The sequence below is a fragment of the Nycticebus coucang genome, chromosome 7 (genome assembly GCF_027406575.1).
Source record: "Nycticebus coucang isolate mNycCou1 chromosome 7, mNycCou1.pri, whole genome shotgun sequence".
Taxonomy (NCBI): domain Eukaryota; kingdom Metazoa; phylum Chordata; class Mammalia; order Primates; family Lorisidae; genus Nycticebus; species Nycticebus coucang.
The window spans coordinates 72694795-72710275 of record NC_069786.1 but is presented as its reverse complement, the minus strand read 5'-3'; the positions used below and the strand labels follow the sequence as shown (position 1 = coordinate 72710275).

At 37.0% G+C, this 15481-nt stretch overlaps 1 protein-coding gene across 1 annotated transcript in view; it reads right to left on the bottom strand.

Annotated features, from left to right (window-relative positions):
- Positions 1-12037, bottom strand: part of MTX2 (metaxin 2) — a 77894-nt gene extending 65857 nt beyond the window's left edge. Inside the window, exon 1 of the mRNA XM_053597541.1 lies at positions 11821-12037. Within this exon, the coding sequence (XP_053453516.1) occupies positions 11821-11860 (40 nt within the window). The 5' untranslated portion in view covers positions 11861-12037. The remainder of the gene's footprint in view (positions 1-11820) is intronic.
- Between the last annotated feature and the right edge of the window lie 3444 nt (positions 12038-15481).

The window sequence follows — 15481 nt, the reverse complement described above, 5'->3', positions numbered from 1 at the left end:
ACTTAAGCAAATCAGCAAGAAACAACCAAACTGCCCCATTAAAGAGTAGGCAAAAAACAAGAACAGAAACTTTTCAAACAAAGATAAAGTAATGGCCAACAAACTCATGAAAAAATGTCCAACATCTCTAATCATTAGGGAATGCCAATCAAAACCACAATAAGATATCACTTAACTCCAATGAGACTGATTTGTATTAAAAAGTCCCAAAACAACAGATGCTGGCATGGATACAGAGAGAAAAAGGAACTCTTATACACTGTTGGTGGGACTGCAAACCAGTGCAACTTCTATGGAAAATTGTATGAAGATACCTACCTCACAGAACTGAAATAGACCTACCACTTGTCCAGCAAGCACATTGCTGGATATATACCCAAAGGAAAAAAGATAATTTTATAAAAAGGATATTTGCCCTTGAATGTTATTCCAGCACAACCCACAATCTCAAAGACATGGAAACAACCCAAGTGCCCAACAATACATGAATGGAGTAATAAAATGTGGTATATGCATACTACGGAGTGCTACTCAGTCAGAAAAAAAAAAAAAAAGCAACTTAGCATCTTTATGGCAACCTGGATGGAACTGGAAACCATTCTTCTAAGTGAAACATCACACAATGGAGAAACAAACGCCATGTATTCAATACCAAATCGGAATTAATCGATCAACACTTAAGTGCACATATGGAAGGAAATCTCAGCGAAAATCAAGCTGGGGGCGATGAGTGAATTCACACCAGGGTACAATGCACACTATCTGGGTGAAGGGCATGCTTACATGTATAACTTTGACTGACTCTATACAGAAACAAAGTATGTAAACAAAACATATATACCCTCTAATATTCTGAAACTTTTAAAAAGGGGAAAAGATTAAAAAACGTTGATCTGAATGGCAATTGCTACATTCTATAGAGACTGAGAAAAAAAGGAGAATACAGAAGAAAAACGACAACTCTAACTAAATTCAAATCTTATTATGCCTGTTTGTAAAAGGCAAACCAGTATAATCATTTACTTATGATGCAAAGATAATCCATAACAGTAAATAATGAAATCATACCCTGTCTTTAATCTGTATTATGATTTCTCAAACACATTTCCCTTTCTAAATATTTATTTTAAAATTATTTTACATTCTCGAAATAGTCACCAAATTATAGTATGAGAAAATCAGTACAACTACATGGCAAAAAGAAGAAATCCATTTGGGGAGAAAATACATCAAGAATAATTCACAATGTCAAATGAAGAACAAATATCAATCACCACTTAAGCAGTTAACTTTAAGTAACTAGTTCTTATTTGCTAGCCAAATTAGAATCTTAAATTGATGAACAGTAATAATAAAAATAAAAGTGATAATGTCTCATGAAAAAGTAAACAGCAAATTTTATTTCTCATTATTTCTTTAGACATGACCTTTTTTAAATTTATAAAATGAAAAAGTTAGGAACAAATAATTTACAATACCAAAACATTTCCTATAACATAATAAAGTCTAACAATCAAAAGAAATGGAGGTCAACAAAAGGCTAACTCTTTAAATAATCAGCTGCCAATATAACTTTACAAAAATAAACACTGGAGTAATATTGGCCTCTTAAGTGTTAAAAAAATGATACATTTATTTGTATACAGTTGTACTTAATGGTCTAGGATGACCAGATTATAATATATAACTCCGTGGAGGGAAACGCCATTATAATAAAGACACTGTATTTGCTGGGATAAATATACACATCAAAAGTCTTTCTGGCAGTTTAAATTATAAAGAAACTTATTTGGCTTATAGAAATTCTTAGACATAAAACTATATAATCAGCACAAAAACACAGCTAAGTGTATAAGCACAATGAAACGCATTTTATGGTTTCTATTTTGCTAACACAGTTACAGTTAATGAGAACTGTCATGACAAAATGATTGTTTTTATGAAAAGAACCTTCTTTTTACAAACCAATCAAATTTCATTTTTATTACTGATGTAAAAAAGTTCTAAACCATGATTCATTTATAGAGTGTACAAAAATAAGAAAAGTGTTCAAGAGTAGACGAAAGGATCATTTACAAAGCAATAAAAAATTAAAGCATGCATTTCTCTTACTGGCAAGACAAATACTTCTCTTCTACATATAAATGTCTATAGCTAGATTTGCTGAATATTATAAATTCTCTTTGAACAAAATATGAGAAGCCTGAGTTTTCACTATCTCATCTCTATTTGAGGTATTCAGTCCATCTGATAAATACTTACCAAGAAATTTCAAAACTGTTTGAAAACTATTAAGAAGTTTGATGATGTTTCTTTCAATTTTCAAATGTGGAAAGCTTGAGCTAACATGAATAACTCAAAAATCTTCACAGAAATAAGACTGACAAATTCTATGAAGCACCTATAAGCAAAGTCTTTTAAGTTAGAAACAAAAATCATGTAATTTGGGCATATGAAATGTTAATAAAGCATTTAAGAAAAACTATGACCGATTTCAAGATCAGAAAACAAGGCCTGCATAGAATCTTAACATTATATCAAAGTTTTCAAAGGTCAACAAAACAGTGCTTCTAAGAATTCAGTTTCCAACCTATTCATGAAAACACTATGATAAAATTATGGGACACACTGCTGTCAATAAACTACATTTTGCCTCTAATCTGAAGAATAACCTATTTTGTCTTTGTTTGCTTCCCTATCTGCCTCTTCAATGTCAACTTCACACTTACCAAGATGATAAGCACCACTACATAAAACTGTTTATATAACTAATATGAATGAAAAATAATTCTCTGGCAAACAATGTAACCTAATCAACTGGACCTTCATATTAATCTGAAATAAAATAATAATTCTCTGAAATATGATGGCCAGTTCATAAACTTTTCAATAATTCCTCAGTACCTTCCTTAACACTGAAGAATCCTCAGAATACTGAGTACAAATAACTAATATTTTAATTTTCAGTTTAATGCATTGTATTTTCTTCAGTTATCTGTTGCAATTATCATTATTAAACATTCTGATATGCAGATGTAAAAGTCTTTGCTGCCATTCATTCTGAGCAACAGCATCACTTCTATTTTACAAAAACCTTTTTTAACCTATATTTTCCACTTCTTTCAGCCTTTAAAACCCTTCTGAATACTATTAATTCTGATACCCTTTAGAATACTACTCATGTGAGAAGAAATGGAATGGAAAACACTATTACTGACATAAAAACAAATTTTTTAAAACATGCCTGTTTTGATCACACTTAAAGATGCCTACATATGGATTCCATGTAACTCAGCAAAACTACTTTCCTAGTTCATGCTATAAATTAATCCCACTGCTATAATGAAGTTATTAATAAATTTAAATAATTAACACCCAAATGCCCATAATGAGATCAATGGAATAGTCTATTTTTTTTTATCCTTTACATAGTGGTTTACTGAGCTTCTAAATAAAGAACAGAACAGATATTGTCCTTATTTCAAAAGATTAACAAATTACAATGTGATGAAATTAGCCATGTACTTAAAATATAGCAAGACATTGGTGAAGTAGTAATTCAGAAAAGACGGTATAAGAGTAAATAAATATTAAGAATACTTTGGGCTTTTTCTGCTGTCCCAGAATGGGTCAACAGATGTTGAAGCTAACATTCTCAAAGGACCACTTACTAGAAGGTAAAAGGTTCTTGGGCAATAAAAGTAATAACATCTAACCCCAGTGAGAATGGCCCATATCACAAAATCTCAAAACTGCAGATGCTGGCGTGGATGTGGAGAGAAGGGAACACTTTTACACTGCTGGTGGGACTGCAAACTAGTACAACCTTTCTGGAAGGAAGTATGGAGAAACCTCAAAGCACTCAACCTAGACCTCCCATTCGATCCTGCAATCCCATTACTGGGCATCTACCCAGAAGGAAAAAAATCCTTTTATCATAAGGACACTTGTACTAGACTGTTTATTGCAGCTCAATTTACAATCGCCAAAATGTGGAAACAGCCTAAATGCCCACCAACCCAGGAATGGATTAACAAGCTGTGGTATATGTATACCATGGAATACTATTCAGCCATTAAAAAAAATGGAGACTTTACATCCTTCATATTAACCTGGATGGAAGTGGAAGACATTATTCTTAGTAAAGCATCACAAAAATGGAGAAGCATGAATCCTATGTACTCAATCTTGATACGAGGACAATTAATGACAATTACGGTTATGGGGGGGGAAGCAGAAAGAGGGATGGAGGGAGGAGGGTGGGGCCTTAGTGTGTGTCACACTTTATGGGGGCAAGACATGATTGCAAGAGGGACTTTACCTAACAATTGCAATCAGTGTAACTGGCTTATTGTACCCTCAATGAATCCCCAACAATAAAAAAAAAAAAAAAAAGAGAGAGAAAAAAAAAAGAAAAATAGAAAAAACTAGCTAGGCGCCTATAGTCCCAGCTACTCAGGTGGCTGTGGCAAGAGGATTGCTTGAGCCCAAGATTTTGAAAACAATTCAATACCCAGGACTATTTTTACCCTCCTTTTAAAATTCTTACCCAGGACTATTTAATCCACTTTTTTTTTTTTTCCCACTTTTTGGCCAGGCCAGGTTTGAACCTACCACCTCCAATATATGGGGCCGGCATCCTACCCCTTTGAGCCACAGGCACCACCCTATTTAATCCACTTTTTAAAATTCTAAATTCAACATATCATCATCTATCCAAGGTATTCATTCAAAAGAATAATTTATCACTCCTTTCCATGTTGCTGAGTTAAACTGACAATTCAAAATCCTCTTCCACTTTAAAACATTTACCTCAAGAAATTACTGGAAAGACACACAAATATGTATACATGGTGTACAACAGACAGAAATCAGATATACCTGTGCTGGCTTTGGGGACACATCAACTTGGCTAGACTGAACAACACTTGCCCAAACTCCCATTCTATAATACTCTGTCTCTACATAGTAGAGGGCTACACAGTATATTTTCAGGCAGGTGCCAGGAAGACAGAAGAGAGGCAATAGCCATTTTGTAGCATACAAACACCTTCTCCCAAGTATTCTAACATTAATCTAGGTACGGCTGTGAAGGGATTGTACTGATATAATTAAAGTCCCTACTTGTTTAACTTTACATTAATCAAAAGGGAGATTATCCTGAGTGGCCTGATTTTATCAGTTGAAAATTCTTTAAAAGAAAGTGTCAGTAAGTCCTCTATGAGATCGGACATTACAAGCAGCCCCAGGTCCTGTGGTTTTTACTTTGTCCTGAGTCTCACGCTCCTGCCTGCCTGCATATGTACTTTGTATTTGCTTAGCCAGCCCCCCACAAATAGCATAATCCAGTTCTCTATGTGTGCGTACACATGTGCACATAGTGTGTGAGAGAGAGAAAGGCTTTTGCTTCTGCTTCTGTAGTTGAACTGACTGATAGATACAACTCCCTAAATACCAATCAGAGTAAGACTACATAAGGAAATTATGGCTTCTTCATTATAATGAAACACTATATATAACCGTTTAAAAATGATGTATAATTACATTCACAGACATGAAAAAAGATACCAATGTATTATATGACAATAGGTTACAAAGAAAGCCTGCATACTACATATGTTAATTTTTTTAATTCAGAGAAAAAGAGCTTTGTTTACCAAAGTTTTAATGATGAGGATGGGACTTTAAAGCCTTACTCTGGGTGGTGTGATTTCTGGTGATTTTTACTTTACACTTCGTTGGATTGTTTCCTTTTTCTTTCTTTTTTTTTTTTTTTTGCAGACAGAGTCTCACTCATTTGCCCTGGGGTTGAGTGCCATGGCATCATAGCTCACAGCAACACCAAACTCTTGGGCTCAAAAGATTCAGCCTCACAATTAGCTGGGACTACAGGTGCCCACCACAATGCCCGGCTATTTTTTAAAGATGGGGTCTTGTTCTTGCTTAGGCTGGTCTCAAACTCCTGAGCTCAAGCAATCCGCCACCTCAGCCTCCCGGAGTGCTGGCATTACAGGCGTGAGCCACCCTTCTGCCCGGCCCTTCTGGACTGTTTTCATTTCCTATAATGGCCATATATAATTATTAATATTATTAGGAAAAACCACAATAAACTTTTCTCATTTGACAGGAAAATATGTCAGGTAGACTTACTTTAAATGGTTGAAATGGGCCAGGCATGGTCCACTAAGGATCACTGAACCCAGGAGTTTGAGGCTGCTGTGAGTTAGGCTGACACCACAGCACTCAAGCCTGGGCGATAGAGTGAGATGGTCTCAAAATAAATAAATAAATGGTTAAAATGGTGACCAGAGTCTTAAAGCACTTGGTGACCACCCAAGTAGCAATTTCAGGCAGAAGGCAAATGTACCAAGGACAGACACTAGAAATACTTTACTACAGTTCAAGGCAAGGAATGATAAGGAATAAGTCTACAGAGAGTGAGACAAAATTAAGGAGGATTTTCTATACCTCCTACTTACAATGGGAAACCAGTGAAACTTTTAAAACAAGAGAAGTCACATCAACATTTAGGAAAATAAAAGCAACCAAAGAAAACCACTAAGGCTCGCAGTGTAGAGACTCTAAAACCAATTCAGAAACCATTACAGTAATCCAACCAATATGGACAAGCCTTGAACTAAGGTAACAGTAGTAGAGATGAACAGAATAAGTCACACTAAGGAGTAAGAACTGGGCTGGGTTTAGTAGCTCATGCCTATAATCCTAGCACTGAGGAAGGCCCAGGTAGGAGGATCACTTGAGGTCAGGAGTTCGAGACCAATTCTGAGCAAAAGTGAAAGCTTACCAAAAAAGAAAGAAAATAGTCAGGCATGGTGGTACATGACTATATTCCCAGCTACTCAGGAGGCTGAGGCAGAAGGACTACTTGAGCCCAGGAGTCTGGGGTTGCAAGGAACTGTGATGGTGACACTGTACTCTACCCAGAGAGAAAAAGTGAGTCTCTGTCTCAAAATAAAACAAACTAACAAAAAGAGTAGGAACTGAGAAAACTTAGTGGGGAATACTTGGTAGTAAAGAGAGAAAAGTGACTCACCTAAACCAGCGGTTCTCAACTGTGGCCCTTTAATACAGTTCCTGTGTCGCGACCCACAGGAACTGTATTAAAGGGCCATGGTATTAGGAAGGTTGAGAACCACTGACCTAAACTGAGAAAATCAGAGAAGGCTTTCAAAAAGAGGTCCTTATAAATAAGACTCTAAAAGAAAGCACTTCAAAAGTGCTAAATAGATAGACAGATGCCAGATATCTTAAATGTTTCCAAATGTTTCCATTTGTGTTAGCACATGTCCACAGGAAGGATAATAAGCGAAATACTAAATATACTAAAAATTAGAGCTGTCAATTACAAAAACACATTCACAATTACTTATTAAGTTCTTTTTTTTTTTTTTTTTTGAGACAGAGTCTTACTATGTCGCCCTCAGTAGAGTGCCAAGCATCACAACTCACAGCAACCTCCAACTCTTGAGCTTAAGTGATTCTCTTGCCTCAGCCTCCCAGGTAACTGGAACTGCAGGCGGGCGCCATAGCACCCGGCTATTTTTTGGTTGCAGTTGTCATCACTGTTTAGCCCGTATGGATCAGACTCGAACCCACCAGCCCCAGTGTATGTGGCTGGCACCCTACTCACAGAGCCACAGGCACTAAATCACTTATTAAGTTTTAAAAGAACTATTTAGATATCTTTCTAACCTCTTGAGGTTGACCTCATCCAAGAAAATCACAGTGCTACCAGAAACACAATACTGTATTACGAAAAGTTGTTTGAGTCATATATAGTCACAGACAAGTCAAACACAGGGTTTCAGATGCTCCTGCCATGGTTTTAATGCCCCCTCCAAATTTAATTGCCATTGTGCCAGTATCAGAAGGTGGAACTGTTAAGAGGCCAGAAGGGCTCCACCCTTGTGAATAGATTACAGTTGTTATCTCAAAAGTAGGGTAAGTAAAAAAACAAGTTTGGCCCTCCATGTCTCTGTATCTCACCCTGGCTAGTGCACCCTTCTGGCTTCTGGGTTAATGCAGTACACAAAGGCCCTCTGGATGCTGGCACCTTGGAACTGGACTCCCTCTGGAACTGTGAGAAATACATTTATTTTCTTTATAAATTATCTAGTCTGTGGTATTCTGTTATAGTAACACGAAACAGATCATGATAGTCTCCCTTTTTTGCTTCTTGACAAAATACAATCTTTTAAATTTTTTAAATTACAACTGTTTAAATCACAAAAATAAAATTGGCTCACTACAATAATTCTAACAATTCAGAAATACAGTTCTTCTACTCTCCACCAAAACCCTATCTCTCCTTTCCTGAAATTACTAGTTGAAATTTTGAATCTTCTTCCAAAAGTTTTTCTTTGTATATATACTCATTTATTTAATGAGTTCATGTAAGATATATATTATTTTGTAACTTCCTTTTACTTAATATAATCATAGCTTTCAAGTCACTGTATCTAACAGGTACACCTCTTCATTTTTAGTATCTATAAAAATGTGAGCATAACCATTCTGACAAATTTTTTTCTTTAACAAATAATAATTGTGTCTATAGGAATAATGCAATGTTTTGATCTATGTTTACACTGTAGAAAGGTTAAATCGAGCTAATTAACATAGCATCATTTTTTTATGGTGAGAATATTAAAAATCTACTCCTTAGGCTGGGCGCAGTGGTTCATGCCTATAATCCCAGCACTTGGAAAGCCGAGGAGGTGAACTGCCTGAGTTCAAGTCAATCAAGGTTCAAGACTAGCCGGAGCCAGAGCCAGACCCCCGTCTGTAAAAAACAGCCAGGCTCTGTGACAGGCGCTTGTAGTCCCAGCTACTTGGGAGGCTGAGGCAAGTGGATCACTTGAACCCAAGAGTTTGAGGAGGCTGTGAACTAAGATACCATAGCACTCTACTGAAGGAGACCAAGTGAGACTCTGTCTCAAAAAAACAAATAAATAAATAAATAAACAAAAATCTACTCATTTAGCAATTTCTACAATACTCTGGTCACCATGCAGTGCAAGAGATCACTAAAACTTATTCCTCCAGTCTAAATGAAATTTTGTTCCCTTTGTCTCCCCCTTTCACCATCCTTCTCTTCTTCCTCATAGACCCCCAGCAGCTTCGGGTCACCACCTTTCTACTATTTCTATAAGATAAACTTTCTTAGATTTCAAATACTGTAAGTGAAATCACATGGTATTTGTCTTTCTGTGCCTTGCTTATTTCACTTAGCATAACATCCTCCAGGTCTATCCATGTTGAACAACAAAATTTTCTCCTTAAGTGTATATATTGTTTCATTGTGTATATATACCACATTTTCCTTATCCATTCACCTGTCATTGGACACTTAAGTTGTTTCCATATCTTGATTATTGTGAATAGTGTTACAATGGGGCAGCGCCTATGGCTCAGTGAGTAGGGCGCCGGCCCCATATGCCCAGGGTGGCGGGTTCAAACACAGCCCCGGCTAAACTGCAACAGAAAATAGCTGGGCGTTGTGGCGGGCGCCTGTAGTCCTAGCTGCTTGGGAGGCTGAGGCAAGAGAATTGCGTAAGCCCATGAGCTAGAGGTTGCTGTGAGCCGTGTGACGCCACGGCACTCTACTGAGGGCGGTACAGTGAGACTCTGTCTCTACAAAAAAATAAAAAAAAAAAAAAAGAAGAAGGGCAGATATCTCTTCAACATACTGACTTACAATTCCTTTGTATACACACCCAAAAGTGGGATTGCTGGATTGCTGTCTCATAATTTGATATACATTTACGACATTTCTAGTTTTTTGCTGCTACAAATAATGTTACGATTAATAGCACTGAATATTTCTTTAAGTACTGGTCCTGATGTATCTATCAGAAAAATCCCCAGAGAGTTTCTGGGTCAAAGGGTGGCATTTTAATAAATATTGCTATATCAAGTTCCTGAAAAGTAACATAACTTACAGATCCACCAATAGTTTGAGGGTAACTGTTTTTTCCATGTCTTTGTTAGGACTAGAAATTATCACTTTTTTTTGTTTGTTCTAAAATTTTCAGATTAATATTATATCATTTTTAATCATTGAAGTGGGACAAGTACGCTACATTGGTAGTGATGGAAAGCATCTTGTCACCTGTCACTGTCCACTTGCATTTACTCTTTTGTGAAGTGCCTGTTCAGATCCTTTGCCCTTGATTCTGTTGAGTTTTCTTTTTTTTTTTAATTTGTAGAAATTTACTTATGGTGCCTTTTATCATACAAAGCTTCTAAATTTTTTCTACACTCAAATCTGCCAATTTTTTCTCTTACAGATTATGAATTCTATTTCTTGCTTAGGCCTCGTCTGCTATCCAAGATTACTAAAATGATTTCATATATTTTCTCCTAATTATTTTATTACAATTTGGTTTTTGTTATTTTACATTTAGATCTTTAACCCACATAGAATTTATTCATGTGGTATTCAGATGTGGAAGCACCATTTAATCAATTAACCGTCTTTAAATGCTTTGTCCTAGAGTAACACATCACTACAAATAGCTAAGACAACAGAGATAAAATGCCTAGAAATTCTTAAACTTCATTAACTGAGGCAATATTCCGAACTTATCAAAAGTTGATTAAAGGACATTCATCATTTTCTCTTTAAAAGATATCACACATTAGGACATATGCATACAATATACCAATATCAGCATATACTGTAAAATTATTTTTTAACAGAGTAGTAATCTAAATTAAATATCTAACTATCCAAGATTGATTTCGTTTTCAACATAAATGGTAAAAACAGAAATGTTCAATGTTTGAAATCTCAAGATTCAGGTGACAAATATTTATTGAACATCAACTGACAGGGGCTCAAGATACAATGGGAAATAACACAAGTAGGATCCCAGCTTTCACAAAACTTGGAATCTTGTGGCAGCTTCTGTCGTTCCTTGAAAGCAATGTATTTAAGTGGAAAAGGAAAAACGAAACATACGTTCACACAAATACAACTCAGTGAAAAACATTCTGGCCAATTTTATAATACATTCTATACTTCTCTAGACGTCTCATTTCCAAAATATTATCTTCTTATTTCAAATGTACCTATTTATCCGGGTGGCTGTCTTATTTCTGGACTCAAGTTGAAAACACTGCTAGGGAGTTATGATTTAACTCCGTTAACCTACAGCTGTAAATACCTATGCATAGTTTCATCTTCTCAACAATATTTAGTAAGAACCTCAATAAGTGAAATTATAAATCTATTTACAACAGCCCTGTTCAATCCATAAAATCAAAGATATTTTTTTAAAGTACATGTACCTTTTAAAATACTTCAATGAATCCTTGAGAGTTTGCAAATGGCAGTATTGTGTCACTTGGAAAGGAAACAAGAACTCTGCTGGTCCCTCAATAACAACAGGTAGCAAGTCGTTAGTGACAGTCACCTTAAACTAGAAGTACCACGACCAAGAGACTGCCCCACTCTTAGACTGAAGCCTTCAAATGCCTGGTCCATGTGGCCACGCCCCCCACCTCCATCCCAACTCACGGCTTCTCACACCTCCCAAATCCCTCCCACGAGGGAGCTAGACCAAGCACCGCCCAGGGGAAGCAGACAGGACTCTCTCCCGCGGGATGACCTTGGCCAAGGGTCTCCTCAGTTTTCCCATCCGTAAAATGAGAATGGCATTCTGTGCCCGCCTCCAGCGTGGGTTCAGCATCTAACCACGCAAGGCTGACGAAAATCTCCAGCCCTAGACGCCACGATGCTCCCAGCTGCCCGGCGAGACCCCGCACCAGTCAACAGCCAGTGGCCACGCGCTCTACCTGCTATCTGGGAGACGAAAGCTTCCGCCACTAGAGACATGTCGGCTGGGGGGCTCCGCGCCCGGGGGCGTGCTCCACGTAGCCCTCAGCGTCCTTCTCCGCAAGCCCCGCAGTTCCTGACAACTAACGAGCTTACTTTAGCTGCGGCTAGGACTCGCAAAGCCCACCCCCGCGGCAGCGAGGATCCCAAGGTTACCGCCAGGCCGAGCCAGGAACTTCCGGCGCAGCTGACAGTGGCGCGCGAGCACTTCCGCTCGCCCCGCCCCCGCGCCCTATTGGCGGGCTGGGCCCCGCTGGTCCCTGGCTCCACCCGCTGCGAGTAAAGTAGCGGGTAATCCCAGGTACCCAACTGTGTCTGACTAGGGCAGAGATCCGGAGACAGGGAAGTTTTAGTGTCCCTTCTGTTCGCCAGAATTCTGTAAGCAAGTAATAATTTAAATGCCTTCTAGACAGCAGGCACTTAAAAATACATATCTGTACATAAGCAGAATCAAAGTAGACCCTATCTCTCGCCACATACAAAAATCAAATCAAAATGAATTAAAGATTTAAATACTGAAAGTATGAAACTACTAAAAGAAAATTTTTCCCTCCAAGAGAAACGCTTCAAGACAATGGTCTGGGCAAAGACGTCTTAAGCAATACCCTTAAATACAGGTACTCAAAGCAAAAATGGACAAATAGGCATCACATCAAGCTAAAAAGCTTCTGCATAGCAAACACTCGACAAAGTGAACAAACTACAGAATGGGGGAAAAAATATTTGCAAGCTACCTATCTGACAAGGGATTAATAACATAAAGAGCTCCAACAACTCGATAGGAAAAAATCAAATAATTTGATTAAAAAATAGGGAAAGGATCTGAATAGACATCTTTCAAAAGATGTACAAATAGCCAACAGGTGTATGAAAAATGCTCAACATCATTAATCATCAAATAAATGCAAATCAAAACTACAGTAAGATATCCTGTCATCCCAGTTCAAATAGCTTTCATCAAAAAGGCAATAACAATGCTGGCTCCCTCATTTTTTTCTATTGATAGAAACATAAATTAGTGCAACCACTATGGAGAACCATATGGAGGCTCCTCAAAAAACTAAAAATGGAACTGCCATGTGACCCAGCAATTCTACTGGTGAATATATACCCAAAGGAAAGGAAATAAGTATATCAAAAAGATAATCTGGGCGGGGCCTTTAGCTCAGTGGGTAGGGTGCCAGCCAGATATGCCCAGGCTGGAGGGGTTCAAACCTGGACCCGGGCCAGCTAAACCACAATGACAACTGCAACCAAATTAAAAAAAAAAAAAAATAGGCGAAGATTGTGGTGGGCGACTGTAGTCCCAGCTACGTGGGAGGCTGAGGCAAGAGAATCACTTAAGCCCAAGAGTTTGAAGTTGCTGTGAGCTGTAACACCGCAGCACTCTATTAAGGGTGACATAATGACACTCTGTCTCAAAAAAAAAAAAATAAGAATAATCTGCACTCCCATGTTTATTGCAGCACTATTCACAATAGCCATTTAGAATCAACCTGTGTCCATAAACAGATGGATAGATAAAGAAATTGTGGTATACATACACAATAGCATATTATATAGACACAAAAAAGAGTGGAATCCTGCCAGTTCCAACAATATGGGTGAAACTAGAGACTATTACGTTAAGTGAAATCCTTAAGCCAAGCAAAGAAAGACTAACCTTGCATGTTCTCATTCATGTATGAGAGCCAAATGTTAAAAATTGATCTCATGGAAACAGAGAGTAGAATGATGTTCACCGGAGGCTGAGAATGATAGCAGGGAGGAAGGGATAAAGGGGGATGGTTAATTAGTGCGAAAATATAGTTAGATAGAATGGACAACCAACAATAAGTTAAGATATACTTTAAAATAACTAAAAGAGTGGAATTGAAATGTTTCTAACACAAAGTAATGATAAATGCCTGAGGTGATGGATACCCCATTAACCTTGATTTGATTAATTTGTATTGTATGTGTGTGTCAAAACACTACATATATCCTATAAAGACATCTATTGTGTGCCCATAATAATTAAAAAGAAAAAAAGAAAAGCAGTGAACATCCATGTCATAGAAACTGACAGACCTAAAATTGTTTCTTTCAAAGTTAAAGAATTTTTAGAATGGGTATACATTTGTAAATAAACTGAAAACAATTCAGTATGTTATTTTCCTTATTATATTAACAGAGACTTTCCTTCTGATCACAATTTTGTTACTTTCAATTTTATGTTTGTTTCTAAATTTTGGTCATTTTACAATATACATTATTATAAATGGAATATAATACTAAATAATGTAATGAGATGCTGACAAACTGAAAAGAGAAATACAGGAAAACATGATAGAGGCAAATGAATAAGGACACTCTCAAGGGAAATAAGTTGTTTTCACAATAAAGTGGCAAGCTGTTTGATTTTATTTTCTTATCTCCATTGTCCTCCTACCTTTTAACAAAAAGAAATTAAGTGAATAAAACTGGTATATGTCTGCTGCATAAAATATACATATGGTATTCTATTTTATTTTGTCTTCTCAACAACCCATTAAGATGATATTGTTATAGTCATATTATGGAAAAGAAAACAGGCTAGAGAGTTTAAACTGCCTGCCAAGGGACTCCACTGAAGCCCAGATTCAAAGCCACATGAATTTTCTCTATTCTACTACGCTGCTGGGTTAATTAGTACATGGACAGACATTAATGTTTAACTATTTCTTTATCCAAACATGCTTGCCAAAAAGAAAGAGGCTTGAGCAGCACCTGAGCTGAAAAATACTTTGTCCTTCAACTCCATACACCTGAAATAAAGCTCAGCTTAGAGAATAAGGTACTAGAGTATCTTATATGTTTCACACACTTCTCACCTTTGGAGAGTGAGAAAGGAAGAGGAGGGGACACCAAAGCCCATAAGTGACTTTTCTTCCTCATCCTAACAAAAGATGTGAAGGACCTCTACAAAGAAAATTACAAAACCCTAAGAAAAGAAATAGCAAAAGATATTTAAAAATGGAATGACTTCTTAAATTATACAGTTGAAGAAAATCATACGCATTCCAGATTTAGTAAAAGATTACAAGTGGAACAGACTTCAGAGATCATCTAGTAAATAAAAGACCCCTTTGATGAGAAACAGGTTCAGAGAGGTGTATTGACTCATTTTAAATCACACAGGAAATTAAAAAATCAGATAGCTTAGGAAGTTTTTGCAAAGCAAACCTGATATTTTAAGAATTACTGTGCATGACACTTAAAAAGCTATTCTTTCTATCTGTAGATCTCTGAACCTCTATTATAGTTTGTATATTTCTACTTCTTTAACTAGTGTATTAATGTCCTGGGGCTGCTACACAGATCATTGGGTGGCTTAAAACAACAGAAATTTATTCTCACAATTCTGGAGGCTAGAAGTCTGAAACCACAGCATCAGCCAGGCCATGCTTTCTCTGAAGGCTCTATAAAAGAATCCTTCCCTGCCTCTTCATAGTTTCTGTGGGTTGCCAGCAATCCTTGGCATACCTTGTCTTATAGATACATCCATCCAATCTCTACCTCCATCATTACATGACGTTCTTCTTGTTTCTCTGTATGTCCAAATCTTCCTTTTTCTCAAAGAGCACCAGTCACTGAATTAAA